Source organism: Crotalus tigris, unplaced genomic scaffold (assembly GCF_016545835.1).
Source record: "Crotalus tigris isolate CLP2741 ecotype Arizona unplaced genomic scaffold, ASM1654583v1 scf7180000020455.750797, whole genome shotgun sequence".
Classification (NCBI taxonomy): domain Eukaryota; kingdom Metazoa; phylum Chordata; class Lepidosauria; order Squamata; family Viperidae; genus Crotalus; species Crotalus tigris.
In genome coordinates this window covers 313,183-330,776 of record NW_024098029.1, presented here as the reverse complement: position 1 = coordinate 330,776, position 17,594 = coordinate 313,183, and the positions used below count along the sequence as shown (strand labels likewise).

General features: G+C 49.5%; 1 protein-coding gene across 11 annotated transcripts in view; it reads left to right on the top strand.

The window, feature by feature from the left end:
- ANK1 (ankyrin 1) overlaps positions 1-15,781 on the top strand; it is an 89,150-nt gene extending 73,369 nt beyond the window's left edge. For 3 of the 11 annotated variants that reach the window (XM_039366903.1, XM_039366905.1, XM_039366904.1), the window contains 10 exons: positions 454-534; positions 1,286-1,417; positions 2,773-2,919; positions 5,369-5,758; positions 5,851-5,923; positions 7,870-8,143; positions 9,571-9,654; positions 11,312-11,368; positions 11,624-11,754; positions 13,432-15,676. In XM_039366903.1, coding sequence (XP_039222837.1) covers positions 454-534; positions 1,286-1,417; positions 2,773-2,919; positions 5,369-5,758; positions 5,851-5,923; positions 7,870-8,143; positions 9,571-9,654; positions 11,312-11,368; positions 11,624-11,722 — 1,337 coding nt within the window. In that variant the 3' untranslated portion in view covers positions 11,723-11,754; positions 13,432-15,676. Of the gene's footprint in view, positions 1-453; positions 535-1,285; positions 1,418-2,772; positions 2,920-5,368; positions 5,766-5,850; positions 5,924-7,869; positions 8,144-8,217; positions 9,173-9,570; positions 9,655-11,311; positions 11,369-11,623; positions 11,755-13,431 lie in introns of those variants that run through there. The other 8 variants (XM_039366900.1, XM_039366897.1, XM_039366898.1 and 5 more) reach the window with 7 other exon arrangements.
- The last annotated feature ends 1,813 nt before the right edge of the window (positions 15,782-17,594 follow it).

Genomic DNA, 17,594 nt, shown 5'->3' with positions numbered 1-17,594 from the left:
ATTACTAATGTAAAATTACATTAGGGAATTAAAATCCAGAAGAAACCCATACATTTATAATCAATTTTACAATCAATAATCCAAATACTATAGACCAGGGTTGGGCAACTGTGCTGGCTCAGGAATTCTGAGAGTCATAAGGGTCATAACGGGGTCAGGGCTGCCTATCCCTGCTAAATAGGCAACCAGGGCATAAGTATTCCTAAACACTAAGCTAATTTACATTGAATCTAATACTTCCTGAAGTCTGCTACGGTTTATTGGGATTATGCTAATTATGATCCCATCAATAGCAAACTGAAGAAGCTTCTTGGATGAGAAGCTAAATGCTTTCAAGGACGAAAGCCGCCTCCCAAGGAAGTCCAGTTGCCTTTTGAACAGCATCTTTGGGACAACTCCAGCAGTACCTGAAGATGGAGAGGGTTGAGTTTGACTTTGTTCCTCTCCATCCAGGCTCCCTTAACAGCACAGAGAAAGACGGGAACAGCATGAAGTTGGCGGTGATCGCAGAACACTTGGGACTCAGTTGGGCTGGTAAGTAGCACTGAACTGGGGGCAGGGAAGGAACCAAGCCAGGTCAAATGGCAGAGCTGGAGCAAAGGGTAGGAGAGACCCTGAGACTGAATTGGCCATTGAAGTTTGGACCTTGGAGGAAGAACATTGTGATTCTGAGGCTGGAGGTAGTGTATTAGCTCCCTGTGCTTGGCTTCTGTGTCTTCTTAGTCCCTATGGGAGACCTAGATGTGCAATCCCAGGTTCCATAATCAACACATTACATCAGAGGTGAACACTCTGTGATCCTAAGGCTCCATGCACCAAAGAATTAAGGATATAGAAACACAAAATGGCATGCTATCTTTAGTAAGGTGGGTAACTTGAAATGGCTGAGCAAATGCAAACGTACTTTTCAAATAGACAGCTATTTGAAGTTACAACTGCCAAAACATCTAGGGGAGATATTTACGTGAGCGAGATTTGAACAGCTCGACACAAAGGTTAGATACAGGAGATTCCATTCCATACCCCACAACGAACATCTCTGCATTTGTGGAGTGCCAGAGATAGAAGACCTGGCTCACATCCTATTCGATGGTTGCCTGTCTCAGCGTGCCTGGCTGAGGAATTCCGGGAGTTGAAGTCCACAAGTCATAAAAGGGCTAAGTTGGAAGACCCTTGGTCTTGGGCTACCTCAATGGAGATTGGGAGCAGTGAAGACCAGTTGCCTTCTATTCTTACCTGATAATTGAACTGGCTGATATACTGTGTCCTCCACAATTTCCTGCAGAGCTGGCTCGGGAACTTCAATTTGGAGTGGATGACATCAACAGAATCCGAGTCGAGAACCCCAACTCCCTGCTGGAGCAGAGCATGGCTCTGCTGAATCTTTGGAGCAGCCGTGGTGGCCAGAGTGCCAGTAGTGAGTATTAACAAAAGTGTCGGAAACGAGGGCTTCATCTTTTGCATATCAGAGAGATGCTTTTAAGATTTTCTCCAGAGATTTTCTAAAATCAGCTCGTGTCATCAAAAATCTTTGGGTTCCATCCTATTCAGCAATGGAAGGATGCATCAAGACCCATGCTGTTGGTGTTTTCATACCGAATTAATGCAGCTGAGCAGGAGGAGGAGGAGGTGCAGTGGCTCGCGTGGTTAGGATGCTGGGTTGACAATCAGCAAGCCCGTGTTTGAGACACGAGTGCTGCTGTGTAACGGGGCGAGCTCCTGTCATTTGCTCCAGCTCCTGCTGACCTAGCAGTTTGGAAGCGAGTAATTGTGAGTAGATAGATGGGTACCCCTTTCAGTGTGCACATTAACGGGGTCAAGAAAGGAACCCCCAACCAGGCGTTCTCTGGGCAATGGTGATCTCACTGGCTAATCCCTGAAGCACCTAGGTGCTTCCAACATGAACATGAGCAAATGCAACTTAGAGTCTTCTTTTTGCCATCTTGATCTGTGATGGAAATTAAGAGTGCCGAGTGGCAGAAGACGTAACAGGTTGGTTGAGGGTCCTCCCTTAAGTTTCCACTGACCTATTTCTTCTCCCATTTATGAATATGAGCAACCCAAAAGAAGCTTACAGTTGGAATTCTGTCCTATGAAAAAAGAGTGAAGGTAGTCCTTTGCCAATTTTTAATCAATGAACCAAGTTCCCATTCCTCACTCACTTCTTTGCCTATCTCCTCTCCCTTATTTTATAAAAGTGGTTGATGTTCAAAGCTTGGGGCAACCTAAGATGCTAAGGCGGGTTGACACAAAAGAAGGTGACCATTCCTATTAAAGGGCCAAATAAAATCAAACTACAGGTAGTCCTCGACTTACGACACAATCGAGCCAAAAATTTATGTTCTTAAGTGAGGATTTGTTAAGGGAGTGTTGCCCCATTTTACGACATTTCCTGCCACCGTTGTTAAGGGAATCACTGCAATTGGTAAATTAGCAAGAATCTGGTTTCCCTATTGACTTTGCTTGTCAGAAGGTCATCAAAAGGGATCACGTGACCTTGGGACATGGAAACGTACATAAATACGAACCCGTTGCCAAGCATCTGAATTCTGATCACATGATCACGGGGATGCTGCAAAGACTGTAACTGTGAAAAGTTACACTTTTTTTCAATGCCGTTGTAATTTTGAAAATGAACTGTTGTAAGTCGAGGACCTCCTCTATGTTTGAGTTGGGGTCTCCACCATGGTTTGGGCAAGGCTCCACTTGGCTTTAGGTCTAGCTCTGATTTCCTCTTCCTAACAAGTTCTTCCTCGTCCTTTGCCCTCCCAGTGGAGAGCCTTTATGCAGCCCTTCGCAACATTGATCGTAGCGAAATCATCAACATGTTGGAAGGCTCGGGGCGACAGGGCCACAGCCTGAAGGGCGACAAGCGCTACCGACACAGAGACTATTCTGGGTCTCCCTCCCAGATCAATGGTGAGTCCCAGATCTGCTCTGGTAAGCTGGTAAGCTTCCAGTCTTTCTCACTTGACTCCTGTGGTCACAATCACCTTTCCTTCTCATTCTGGATCTAATAATGAATGCTTGGCAGAGGAACCATCTCACTGACCCTCAGGAAGTGGTATGTGTCTGAGTTCATCCTTATTTCATGGCCAGATCTCTTCCTTCCTTATAGCTTAAAGCAGGGGTCCTCAACCTTGGCCACTTTAAGACTGGTGGACTTCAACTCCCAGAATTCCTCAGCCAGTTGAGGACCCCTGGGTTTTTCAACTTTACCAACGGCAAGACATGAGAATTTCAACTCTCAGAATTATCCATCCCTCCATCCATCCATCCATCCATCCCTCCATCCATCCCTCCATCCACATGTATTAAAGCTGCCAAGGTTGAGAAACAATGGGTTAAGGGAAGATAGATTGGACACCAACCTCTGAAGAGAGAGGACCAAAGTCTCTGGCATCAAAACAAGCAGACTGTCCAGGAGACATAGGGACCGAGTGCCGGTCCTCTCGTGGCTATTGCTCTTCATGGGATTGGAGTGCTCGCCCTGCTTCAAAACAGCAAATCGTTATGCTGGTGAGATGGTCTGGGAATAGCTATTGGATCCAGAAGGTGATGCACCCCAGACAGAGACCAGGCCTTCGACCGTTTAAGTTGAGATGTCAACAGCAAGTGCGGGATGTGATTAGGGGGTTATTGAGGGGCCTGGCTTACGGTCTGGAGTTGCAATCCAAGTGTCCCTTTGAAGGACGGGATCTCCAGTAATTTACACAGGTGCGAATCAAGATGGGAGGGGGTTTGGTGGGTGCTGGAGGCCCAAGCAGCCTGCAAGGCTCTAAGGTGATTAAGAGGGGTGCACCCATCTTCTCTACTGCACTGCCATTCTTTCTCTGCCTCCATCCCTCTTCCTCCCCAGTGTGATCTTCCACTTTCTCTCCTGCCAGAAGGGGTGCTGGTTGTTCCAAGCTGGCTGTCTAGGAGGTGCCCAAGATGGCGCCACTGGCTTTATCCCGGTCTCTCTCTCTCTCTCTCTTCTTCCTCTGCAACTTGTCTCCACTGTCTCGGTCTGTCTTTTTCTCTCTCTCGTGGGAACTGAGCCATCCTAGAACTGCAGCTTCGCTAACTAGCGCATGATTCGCCTGCTTTGACCCGGCCTTTCGGTGCAGGCTCAGCCCAAGCTCCCCCTTTGCATCTTCCTGCTGGCCCTCCCCTTGCCCTCCCCACCCCTGCTGCTGCTGCTTCCCTTCCTTGCCTTCCAGTGGCTTGCAGCCAATGCCTGAGCTCACCTGGGCAGCTCTGCCTTGTGGCTGCATGGAACAATCGTCACACTCACACTGAATCCTTGGGAGAAGTGACACACAAGTTGTTTCTCTTCCCTGCATTTACCAGATGTCGGCCCCTGCAGAGATTCCTGGAATCAGTAAAAGAGAATATTTCTAGCTCAGGGTTGAAATGAGGGGTCCCGGGTGCTCTCTGAGTTAGTTTGTTTTCTCGCAGACGTCCCATTACCCAAACTAGGTAACCCCCTCAGCCCTAAGTGCTGATCATCACCACCAATGATGTTGCTTAGTTTGGGTAATGAAACATCTGCAAGAAAACAGCCAACCTCAAGAGCCCCAAGGACCTCTGATTCCAGGGATGTTGTTGATCATTGTAGAGTAGCATAGCAGAAGCTCGAAAAACTGACTGAATTTCTCTCGGCAACATCTCGTACCAAGCAAAATCAAGGCAGGGTTATTTTGACTTTCTTTTTCACACTTTACTCCTACTTGAGTCTATGTCACCTTTTTCTGAAAGCCCCTCCCCCCTTAATACTTTGCTCAACCCTTCCTCTTTCCCAAAGCTAGAGCGCCCTTCTTTTGTACCACTTCACCCTCCTAGTAATTTTGGGTTGAAAGAGTGCCACGGTTGGGCAGGGTAATTGGGAGCTTCCCCCCCCCCACCCAACGCTCTTTGGATGGGCCTATAATGGCCTGCAAGCGTTTATTTATTTATTAAATTTATATGCCACCTGTCTCACGATTGAGTCGCTCTGGGTGGCTACAGGCATCATAGCCGCTCAGGCTGTGGAAAGGGTTGGTCTCCAGAAACATTTACCCAGATGGATCCATGGTGCTGGGTCCCGGACGTGGCAATCAAACTAGTTGGGATGGAGACCCTTTGGGGCACAAAATAAGCTCCATACCCAGAACAGTGTTTCTCAAGCTTGGCAACTTTTAAGATGTGTGGACTTCAACTCCCAGAATTCTCCAGCTGGCAAAGCTGCCGGCTGGAAATTCTGGGAGCTGAAGTCCACAAATCTTAAAGTCGCTAAGGTTAAGAAACATTGTCCAGAGGGACAGGCCTGCCTAATCCTGTCCCCCCCCTGCCCCCCCCAAGTCCCAGCTCAGTGTGTCAGTCTGTCGTCCTCTGTCTGCCTATGCAGGTTATGCTTCGCTGCAGGACGAGCTGCTGTCCCCCGCCTCCATGCACTACGCTCTGCCTTCCCCGCTGTGCACCGACCAATACTGGAATGAGGTGGCCATCCTGGAAGCCATCCCCATGGCTGCCAGCGAGCAGGATGCGCTCCTGGAGATGTCGGACATGCAGGTGTGGTCTTCCGGGCTGACGCCCTCGCTGGTGACTGCCGAAGATTCCTCCCTGGAGTGCAGCAAGGCTGAGGACTCGGACGCCACGAGTGAAGGGCGGTTCACGGGGCAACTGCTGGAGGATGTGCATGGCCCTGACCCTCTTGGCTCCATGGACCTGGTGGAGGAAGACACAGTGGATTCAGACGCCATGAATGGCCTGATGGACATGTTAGAGCAGGAGGAAGGTCAGAGGTCAGAGGGGAGAAGGCCAGATGGCGAGCACTAGGGGGCCACTTGGGGAGTCAGGGTTCCCACTGTGACCTCTTTCTCATTCCAGGCCAGCAGAGAGTCCAAGTGGGCATCACAGAGTCGCCCACTGTTAGCCGGGTGATAGAGAAGGGCAAGGACAGGTAAGGCAATGCCCAGTTGAAAGGGCAGGGATTGGGGAACTCTGACGGTGGGCCAGCCTGGGAAATAGGGAAGACATCCGGGACCAGTTCTGGATTGTCCTCAAGAAAATGTCCTTATGTTTGGCAAGACCAGACTTAATTGCTCAGAAGAGGCCCAGATATTTCCATGTCAATTGTGGGTATCAATCAATATAAAAACTGTGGTGGTGCCGTGGTTACAATGCAGTACTGCGGGCTAATTCTGTCAACTGCCAGCTGTTCAGTCCTGACCAGCTCAAGGTTGACTCAGCCTTCCATCCTTCCGAGGTTGGTAAAATGAGGGGGGGACAACATGCTGACTGTGTAAACTGCTTAGAGAGTGCTGTAAAGCACTGTGAAGCGGTATATAAGTGCTATTGCTAGTGTTATTTAAAATTTCACTGCCACCATTTCAAAATGATCACCATAGATTTTCAATACTGGGGTTGTCTTCTCGTTCATAGTTCTTCCCTCGTAGCATAAATGTTTGTGGTTTTAGGTTTGATTGTTTTTAATCTTTTGCTCCTTAACTCGGAGAATCAGTTGTTTATAAAGAGTTCAAAGTCTATTTAACAATGAAGGTCCTGTGGGATTGGGGTGGGGTGGGGTGTGATTGGAATGAATGAATGAATGAATGAATGAATGAATGAACAAGTGAAACAATATTTCATGGGAAGATAATGTGAAATATAATTTATTTCTTTTTAGAAGTACAAAATTCTGTTGCTTTTTAAATGAAGTGTTATTTTTTTTCACAAAAGTATAACTACTAGAGTCTCCTCTCCCCTCCCTTCCCCTCCTTATAATATCTGAATTGCAGAAACATAGCCAGCTTCTTTAGATCTTTAATTTCCTTTGATTTTTCTGTCCAAATGTCTTAATTAATAACTGTCCCTATCTTTTCACCCTTTTTTCTCTTTCCTGTTCTTTCCTGAACCCTTCTCTTGGTTCCTCATACCTGTCTCTACTTTCTTTTAGCTTCCCACCCCAATGTTCTTGCAATGAAGGGCCTATTTTACTCAAGTGATCTACCATTAGGTCACACTGAGATGGAATGAGTATACCTTAATCCTGGCGGGTGCTTCAAGTACCCATTTTCACCCCTCAAAAGTCCTGAAACTCGGTCCCCAAATAGCCCCTGCCCTATGGTGGAACGTAGTCTGGATTCCCCGGAGGCAGGGGCTGCATCCCAGAGGACCAAGAGACAGCAAAGTTTAGATCAGGGGTCCCCAACCCCCGGCCTGTGGACCAGTACCAGGCTGCACAAACAAGCAAAGCCCCATCCGTGGGATGCAGGCAGCACGCAAAACCAGCCCCCCCCCCACTCCGTGGAAAAACCTCTCTCCACGTAACGGGTCCCTGATGCCCAAAAGGTTGGGGACTTCTGATTTAGATAGTTTGGTTGGGAGAAAGACCGTCAAGGCAGCTCCTTCCTAAAAGTTCCCAGAGTGTCTCTTAGAAGTATCTGTGTGTGTCTTTCTTGGTTTTTCAGAGTCTGTCAGGGCCCCACCAGATTTTGGAAAGGGGCCATGAAATTCCAGACTAAATCTGGTGCTCTTTGAAGCTCTGGATGTTTTTTTTTTTAAAAAAAGGTTTTTATTTTCCATTTATTGATACAAAATACAATTAAATTCCTAACCATTGGTACCGCCTGCCCATTCCCCCCAGGCTGCGTCCACCCTCTCTAATCCTTCCCCACTTCCCTCCTCTTTCTCTCCTCCCCTCCTACTCTCTTCCCCTCCCCCTCTCCTCTAACCTTCCTACTTCCTCCTCCTTCCTCCCCTCTCATCCCTCTCACACACATGAACGCAGCATAGGGGAAATGCCCAAGCATTTGCCATGTCTATATTATCATTACCCCCCAGCTCTGGATGTTTTATTCTAAGGGGATGGGGGAAAAAACCCTCTCTTTCTGTCCTTCACCCCAGGCCTGGCGAATGGGTGGTTGAGGGCGCCTTCGTCTCCAGCCTGTCAGACCTGGGCAAAGGGGTGTCCCTGAGCCCGCCACTCCTGCGACAAGGGGTGTCGTCTTACAGAGTGCGGGGCCGGGAACGGGAGAAGCTGGAGCACATGCGGATCGACTCGTCGGAAGAGCGGGAAAGCTCCCCCTTCCAGAGGGACTGGGGTCTCCAGTCTGGGAGGCAGCAAGGCCTGGCCAAGTGGCTGGAGGAGTCTGACAGCAGCTGCATTGCACAAAGGCAGGTAAGTCTACAGGCAGTCAGGCTTTGCCTGTCAGAAGGTCGCCAAAGAGGATCACGTGACGCTGCGACCGTCACAAATATGAGTCAGTTGCCAAGCCTCCGAATTTTGATCACGTGATCGTGGGGATGCTGCAAAGGTCGTACCCGCGAAAAACGGTCATAAGTCACTTTTTTTCAATGCCGTTGTAACTTTGGTCACTAAGTGAACTGTGGCAAGTGGAGGGCCACCTGTAGTAGGTTGTGAGTTGCAAATCCCACAGTTAGGGCTGCTGACCAGCAGATGGCGCTCCTCTCCCCCTCCTGCTTTTGCTAGGGGAGGGAGGACCCCCCTCCCAGCCTCTTGGCTCTATTTATATCTGCCTGGCCAGCAACTCTGCTTGCTTCCTAATTGGGTAGCGCCAGGGTCTCGCTCAGGGCAGACCCAGCAGGACCAGAAATAGAGCCCCCCCCCCCCGCTCAGTTCGCCAATTGCTGGGCTGGGCTTAGAGAGGTATCCTAACCTGGTTTAAAGACCACATTCCCAGGCAGAGCAGCGGCGAATTCCGATCCCTCCAGCCCTGTGAACTGGGCCCGACTTCTCGCCTTGAGAGGCTTAAGCCAGGGGTGACTTTGACAAAGCTCCTCCTGGGAGGAAGGCTTGGCCACGGGCCTCCAAGGCAGCTGCACTGCAACCAGGCTAGAATTACACCCACCTCCCCATCTCCCACTCACTGGTGCAGAGAGAGCCCAGCGGCCCTAAGAGCAGGAGGCGTTGGGCTCAAGCCGGCTGGGATGTGATCAGCCACCTGGCTGTTCCCCCCACCCCGGGATGATGTGGGGCTTCCTGACCCAGCTGGTCATCAGTTTAGTCCTGCTGGGCTTCTTTCTGGTCAGCTGCCAGAACCTCTTGCACATCGCCCAGGGCTCCGTCCAGTTTGTGCTGAAGCACGTCCACCAGGAGCTGGACAAGGAGCTGGGCGAGAGCGAAGGGCTGAGTGACGATGAGGAGGCAGCCTCCACCCGGGTGGTGCGCAGACGTGTCTTCGTCCAGGTAGCCATTTGCATGGTGGGCAGGCGTGGACCTGGGGCAAAGGTGCCTCAACCGATGGATAACCTGCTCTTCTTAGCTTCTGGGTGCCGGCCGAGGACTCCGCTGGCCATCTGGTGAAAAAGGACGGTTGGACAGGGACTCCATCATTTACCAGACTTTGGGATATAGAAGTGGAGGAGCAATTAATATTGATGGTTTCTGGGCAAGATTTGTTCAGCTTGCAGATACATTAATTCTGCATTTTCTGTTTTAAATGTTATGCTGTATAGTGTGCCTTGTTTTAATTGTGTTTCTGACACAAATGAAACAAGCAAGCAAACGTAGCTGGGAGGGCTCAGCTGGGGGAAAATGATATCCTGGTCCCACGCAGACGTCTGCTTTTCTTGGTTTTTTTCCAGGGTAACGAAATATTGGATATCCCTGGAGAACAAGTGACCGAAGAGCAATTCACCGATGAGCAAGGCAACATTATCACCAAGAAGGTGAGGCTGTCGCACAAGGGATCACAGGATATAATACAATAACAGAGTTGGATGAGACCTTGGAGGTCTTCTAGTCCAGCCCCCTATTCAAGCAGGAGACCTTATACCGCTCCAAACAAGCGGCTGTCCAATCTCTTCTTAACAACCTCCAGTGATGGGGAACCCACAACTTCTGAAGGCAAGTCGTTTCACTGATTAATTGTTCCAACTGTCAGGAAATTTCTCCTTAGTTCTAGGGGAAACTAGAGTTCAAACTCTCCTTGATTCGTTTCCATCCGTTGCTTCTTGTCCTGCCCTCGGGTGGAAAATGGGTTGACCCACACTTTTCTTTCTGGCAGCCCCTCAAATATTGAAAAACTGCTGTCATGTCCCCCCTGGTCCTTTTTTCCACTAGATTAGACAACCCCAATTCCTGCAACTCCTCTATTTTAGCTTCCAGCCCTCTAATCGTTTTTGTTGCTCTTTTCTGCACTCTTTCCAGAGTCTCAGCATCCTTTCACAGGGACCTTAAAATGGGCTATCACTAGAGGGGTCCATAAGGTCTAACCCTTTGGTCAACATGACAAAGGCGTGTTGTTACATCACAGGCTCTGCTTTCCTGGTGCTTTTATGATGTCATGATGCAAGATAGAAAATGTCTTTGTGTCCTTTAACCCCCTTGATCCCCATAACTTGGGGATGGGGAGTGGGAGGGTCTCTAGTGATATCTCCCAATGTTAGGGCAGAGGACACTCACGGCAGTAAAACATATCGTAGTCCATATTCTATTTTCCTCTTTGGTGCCATACTCCTCCCCCCTTCCCTCCCCCCTTCCTCCCCCCTCCCCCTCTCCAGTGTCCTGGAGGCCCCAGATCACACTCCCAAAATGTGTGACTAAAATGGGGGAATTTTGGCAGTGTAGGTTTTTTTTAATCCTCGTTGGGTAAAAATGTCAAGCAATTTGTTTGTATTTAAACTTTTGCCTAGGCCCTAGGCAATGTTTTATAAGCAAAACAAAAATTCTGGGAGTTGAAGTCCACAAGTCATAAAAGGACCAAGTTTGAAGACCCCTGATCTGGAGACTAAACCGTATGATGAACAGTTGGTGGAGCTATGTATGTCTAATCCAGCGCTGGCTGGGGAATTCTGGGAGTTGAAGTCCACAGGTCTTAAAGTGGCCACGTTTGAGGACCCCTGGTCTAATCTAAGGGAGAAGGTGACATGATAACCGTGTTCCAATATCTAAGGAGTTGCCACAAGGAAGACGGGTTCAACCTATTCTCCAAAGCACCTGAGGGCAGGACAAGAAGCAATGGAGGGCAACTCATCAGAGAGAGATCAAGCCTACCAATAAGGAGAAATTTCCTGACACTGAAAACAATTAATCAGTGGAATGGCTTCCCTCTGGAAGTTCTGGTTGCTCCAGCACTGGGGATTTTTAAGAAAAGCTTGGACAACCATCTGCCTGGGATGGCATAAGGCTTTTGCCTTGGGCAGGGATAGAAGACCTCAAAGGTCCCCCCCCCCAGCCCTGGGATTCCATGATTCTAGTGTCCCCAGCTGGAGAATTCTGGGAATTGAAATCCACACGTCTTAACGTCCCCGAGGTTGACAAATCCTGGTTCCCTGCTGCCCCCCCCCACACCCTCCCCCTTGATGTCTGCTTCTCTGATTACAGATTATTCGGAAAGTGGTCCGGCGACTGGACACCGAAGACGGGCGGCTGCACGAAGAGGTGATTATCTTGAGTGCCCCTCCCAGCCTGGGGGGCTGGATGTGAGGCTGGTTTTTCAAATCTATCCCTCGATGGCTGGAGAGGATGAGCAAATTCCGGATTCTCCCCGCTGTCCTCTGACGCCCTTCTCCTTGTGTGTCTCTGCCTGTCTCTCTCCTCTCCTGTCGCCTGCCTGCCCCGGGGTTTGCTGATGACCGGTTCCTGCTTGGCTGTCCCTCTCTCTCTCTCTCTCTCTCTCACGCTGGTCTCCCCCAGGACGAGGATCAAGGGAGTCTCCCGAGATCGGAACTGCTTGGGGGCAGGATGGGGGCTCAGATAGTGAAACGAGCCAGCCTGAAAAGGGGGAAACAGTGACACCCCTTCCCCCTCCAGTGGCCTCTTTGGAGGTAAATTGCCCCTTTGCTCTCATTACTGGCAGGGAGGGGAGGGCAGTGTTTAATTCAGGGGGAGGGACCAGCAGCCCCCATTAGCTTCCAGGGTCATGTAGGGAGAGCATAATAAAGGGGAAAAAAACACACATGGAATTCAAGTGGTTTGAAGTTTGGTCCAGTAGTTAAGGCACCCGGCTGCAAACTGGGAGACTGGGAGGTCCAGTCCCATGTTAGGCATGAAAGGCTGCCGGGCTTAACCTGCTTTTCTACCCCTTTTGCCAACTTCAACCAATAATTTGAGTGTGTGGCATGCAAAACTGCCCTGTCAAACAGATCTAGAAAGGGCTTCCCCCCCCCCAAGCTAGCCTGCTTCCAGCAACTCTGTGCCACAGCTGAGACCGGTATTCTGTCCTTGTTGTGCAAAAGAGGGGGCATTCTTCTGAGTGTTTTTCTCTGGCTACAATCTGAACGTTTTGGGAGTTTTCTTTCTGTGACGAGCAGCTTCTTCGGGCTAAAGGTTTCCCTTTCTGAAGAGCCCTTTGAGAGGAGTATGTGAGCTTCCCAGATGGGGTCAGGACTCCCCAGTGCCTTTTGGGGCTTGGCACGTATCTGTCTTGTGTCGGCTACCTCACTGCTTTTTCCAAAGGCTGGACCCTAAATTGGGGCTTGTCCTAAATAGAAAGGCTGGCAAGAAACTCCTTCTTTAGCAGCGGAACGCATGGACCTCAGTAACTACGGGGACCAGCTGAGGTAGCTTCCTTTTTCCATTGCTAGCCTTGTGTCATCGGGCCGATTAAAACCAAGTCGATGCATTTGTACAGCATGCGAAAGCATCTGTTGGCATCACTTTGGCTTAAGACTTTGGATGGGGCTGGCGTGTAGGGCCAGCCCAGCCTGTAAGGGTGATGGCAATTATTAATAATTTAATTTAATTTAATAAGGGACCTTGGAGGTCATCTAGTCCAACCCCCTGCTCAGACAGGAAACCCTATACCATTTTGGACAAATGGCTGTCCAGTCTCTTCTTAAAAACTTCCAGTGTTGGAGCATTCACCACTTCTAGAGGCAGGTTGTTCCACTGGTTAATTGTTCTAACTGTCAGGAAGTTTCTCCTTAGTTCTAGGTTGCTTCTCTCCTTGATTAGTTTCCATCCGTTGATTCTTGTCCTGCCTTCAGGCGCTTTGGAAAAGAGCTTGACTCCCTCTTCTCTGGGGCAGCCCCTGAGATATTGGAACGCTGCTATCATGTCCTCCCTCGTCCTTCTCTTCATTAAACTAGACATACCCAATTCCATCAACCTTTCCTTATATGTTTTCTGTGCCTTCCCTCCAAAGACACTAGTTTTCTGGGAATGACTGAGATAGATAGCTAACAGAGCAGAACAACAGGCAGGAGACCTTATACTATCCCACTCAAATGATTGTCTGGTGAATTTTTGAAATTCTCCAGTGAAGGAGCACCCACAACTTCTGAAGGCAAGCCATTCATTCCACTGATGAATTGTTCTCATTGTTAGGAAATCGTTCCTTAGATTGGTTCTCAAATATTGGAACGCTGCTGTCATGTCACCCTCAGTCCTTCTTTTCATTAGAAGAAGATCAGTAGATCAGACTCCTTAGCAGAGGCGCATGGTGCGTCTTGTGTGAATGTCGGTACCAACCTCTCCTCTTTCTCCCTCCCTCCCTCCTGCAGGGCCTCACCTCAACACCCATCCACTAAACCTTCACGCTCCTCGTTCCTCTCCACGTGGCCAGGCGAGTGGAGCAACGAGCTTCCAGAGGCTGGGCTGTCTGCGACTCTTTAGGTTAATGGCATGATTTCCGTAAGAGACATAACTTTACCGTCTTAATCCGCATGACCGACCGACTGCTGACGCATGAGCTACAGTTCTTTCTCCTGACTTCAAGAGGAGAGGGGCCGGGACAATTCCCCAGGAGAAGAGGGGAAAAAAAGAGATGCAATTGTCTTTGTGTGTTTGTGTGCGTGTGGCGGGGGCCTTCTTCCCAAAGCCCCTTCTTTGACGTGGTGCCTTGGCCTCCTGGAGAAGAAGGAGTAAGCTGGATGGAGATCACTCCCCATCCCATCCTCCCCGGCTCAGCCTTCTGGTTGCCTCTCTGCTCAGCCTTCCTCCATCCGTCTGGAACCCCAGAGGGATTCTTGCCGAGACCTTCTGGCGACTCTGCCCAGTTGTTCTTCCCAGGTTCGGATGGAAAGCGTGACTTGGGCAATTGCTGAGATCTCATGTATAGAATATGGACAGATACTTACTATGCAAACACCGACCGAGGCGTTCGGCAGACCCGGATCGGCTCTGGTCCTTGGAAGCATCCAGAGGCAACCAGTCCTTTGGGCAGGAAACAAGAGGAGGGGAGAAGCAGGACGTCTTCTGATCAGAGGGTCTCCCCGGCTCCTCCCGGTCTCCTTGGAACCCATACACCTACGCACACCAGCGTACCCACACACCCACTCACACTCACACACGCAGCAGCGTGGTGGTTAGAGACGTGTGGGAAAGGAAGGAGAAAAGGAGAAGAAGAAGAAGAAGAAGAAGGGCTAGTACACGAGCCTCTGCCAAGACATGCCACCAAGGGTGTGCGTCGTGGCACCTTCCCGCAATTTGGCCCCGGGCTGGAAGTGTGCAGCCACCCGTGTGCACCGAGGCTTGGCTCCACCCAGCACAATCTGTTGCTCAGGAGAAGGGCAGCGTTGTTCCCTTGCCTGCACTTCCATACAGGAGGACCCCAGGGGCCTCCTCACTCAGCACAGACGTGGCATCTGCCAATACTTCTTGGACCAGTCCTAGCTGGGGGGAACGGAATTACTTCCCCCTGCCCTCTCCCCCCCACGCCAGCAACTTCCTTGATCAGACCTGGCATGGAGGGAGTGGTGCTCCTCTTCCTCCGCCTCTTTCTCCTTTTTCTTCCATCCCCCACCATCACGATTGGCTGCCCCTAATGCTTGGAGGAACCCCTTCTGCACCCACTTCCCCACCAACAAGCTACGCTCTTGGGACAACTGCCATGAGCAATAGGTGGTGGCTCCTTTGACTTTGGAGACCCCCAAGGAAGGGGTCTCCCCAACCTTTGGAGACCCCCAAGGGAGGCGAGGGGCAGGGGGAGCCCACAGGGGAAGGCCTAGCAGTCAAGGTGATGGCCAAGAGGAAGCACCGATCGGGCATTGTCATAGCCACATCTTTGATTCCTTGACCATCCCCTGTGGTCACCCCAGGCATTCTTCCCTGGCTGCAGCGCCACTTTCTCAGCCCCCGTGCCTGGGTCCCTGCCATTCTGCCCTTCTCCAGGTAGAGCAAGCCAGGAGGAGGAAGGGCCGGGGGGGGGGGAGAGGAGGGCAGTGAAAGTTGGAGGAAAAACTGAAAGCCATGCCAGGCGTCTCCCCAGAGAGTCTAATTGTTCCTATCCAGATATGCAAGGAATTACAGCATCAAATTTCCTCTCCCCCCCATCACTCCTGGATTTGCAAGCCTGTATGGCCTCCCCACCCCCACCAAATTGCTGACACGGCATCGCCCTAGACTCTGGCGTGGGCCTCCCCCCCCATGCTTTTGGCCTCCAGTAGTGCATAGAAAATACAAAATTGAGCTGTGAACTGCGTCCTCCTCGCCTGCCTGCGAGGGCGCTGCTTTTGCCCGCTGATCGCTAGTAGGAGCTGTAAAGGAGGGTGACGCCTAGAGAATGCTGCCAATGTCTGCACTCTAGATGCTTTTTAGAAGTTTTGAAATTACTTTTACTTTCTTTTTTATTGTTACGGAAATTTGAGCCTTTTGGCTCCTCTTGTTTTCCCTCCATTTCCCTTCCCCCCCCCCCCCACAATCCAGTGTATAGAACATCCTCCCTCTCCACCAGCTACCAGAATCCAAGTTAATAAATAAATCAACACCACTCAATATTGTCTCTGCGGCTTCTTTGACTCGCCTGGGTACCTGGTGGGTTTCTCAATCAAGCTTGGGGGCTGTTGGGTGGTCACATTGACTGGGGGGGGGGAAGCAAGGAGAAGTAAGGCTAGGGTCAAAAGCTTTGCTAGGGTTGGCAAAGGATGGTACTTTTTCTAAGAGGGAATAAAGCCCTGATAGTGTCCCTCTTTTATAAAAAAGTCTGGGTGTTTGGCACTGAGCAATAAATCTTCTGAAATACCACTCTTTGTATGGTCCTGATTCTTGTTGCCACTATAATGGTCTTAAAATTACAGGAAGGCTGATGCTACTGGAAGTCAGAGTAGAGTTCCGAAAAGGTGAGAGGAGTTTTGAGAATGGAACCCCTGACCTAAGGAACTACTGAACATTTTTTTCTCTGGAGGGCCAAGCAAAGATTGGACAGCCAGCCTTTGGAGAAGTTTTGATTTGAGTCTTGCACTGGGCCTGGATTTGATGGTCTCAGGAGCCGTTTTCTTGCTTTTTATTTTTGAAGGAAGGGTTTATCGTGTCTAGTGGCTATACTTGTGGTCAAGAATGAGCACTTCTCATCAAACTAAACATAACTTTCATCAGATGTTTAGCGCCAACCAGCATGTTTTTTCCCCTTAAAAATTGTAGCTGCGACTTAAACCAGATCCAGACTGTGATAGATAAAAGTAAGGTTTTACACTTAGGCAAGAAAAAACCAACTGTACAGGTACGGAGTAAGTCAAACCTGGCTCAATGCCAGTAACTGTGAGAGAGATCTTGGAGTCCAAGTGGACAATCACTTAAAGATGAACCAACAGTGTGCAGCAGCAGCAGCCAAGAAAGCAAATGTAATCCTGGATTGCATTAATAGAGGAATGGAATCAAGAAGTATTAGTACCACTTTACAAAGCCTTAACTATGGCTACACGTGGAATATTACATCCAGTTTGGGTCACGATATTATAAAAAAAGATGTTGAGACTCTGGAAAGGGTGCAGAAAAGAGCAACAAAGATGATTAGGGGGGCTAAAGACTGACTTTTGAAGAATGATTGCAGGAATTGGGTGTGTCTAGTCTAGTGAAAAGAAGGACTAGGGGTGACATGATAGCAGTGTTCCAGTATTTGAGGGGCTGCCACAAAGAGGAGGGGGGCAAATCAGAAGCATCAGAAGCCAAGACAAGAGCCAATGGATGAAAACTAATCAAGGAGAGAAGCAATCTGGAATTAAAGAGAAACTTCCTAATAGTAAGAACAATTAACCAGTGGAACAGGTTGCCTTCAGGAGTTGTGGGTACCCCATCCCTGGAGGATTTCAAGAAGAGATTGGACAGCCATTTGTCTGAAATGGTACTATAGACTCTCTTGCTTGTGCAGGGAGTTGGACTAGATGACCTCCAAGGTCCCTTCCAACTCTGTTATTCTATGTTCCAGGTGACGAGGAGCAAGGGGAAAAGAGATCAAGGTAGCTTAGTTTAAATGTCCTCAATGCAGTCCCTCTGGCTAACATAAAGCGTGACTGACTCCCCTTTGTTATGGCCGAGCTAAGATAATCCCCATTTTATCCCAATCCACCTATTATTCCTCCTTCCAGCCCTCACCCTCTGCTTCCCAAGAATAAAATTAAGGCTTACCTGAGACACCAACGCCAACTAGCTGACCTCTGGGATAATTCACTGGATGCAGGCAGCAAAGCGACGACTCTTACCCAATGGTGAGATTCAAATACGTGAACAACTGGTTCTCTGTGTGGATGCCGCTTCCGGAAGTCCATTCTGAACCCGGGCAACAAAAAATTAGCTACCGGTTCTGCCGAAGTGGTGCAAACTGGTTGAATCCCACCACTGCTCTTACCCTATTTGTTCTCTTTCCTCACTTTGTTCCGGGATCCAACTTATCTGTTCCTCACACTTCTGCAACCTCAGCCGGCTGTACTGTAAAAAAATTTTTTTTTGT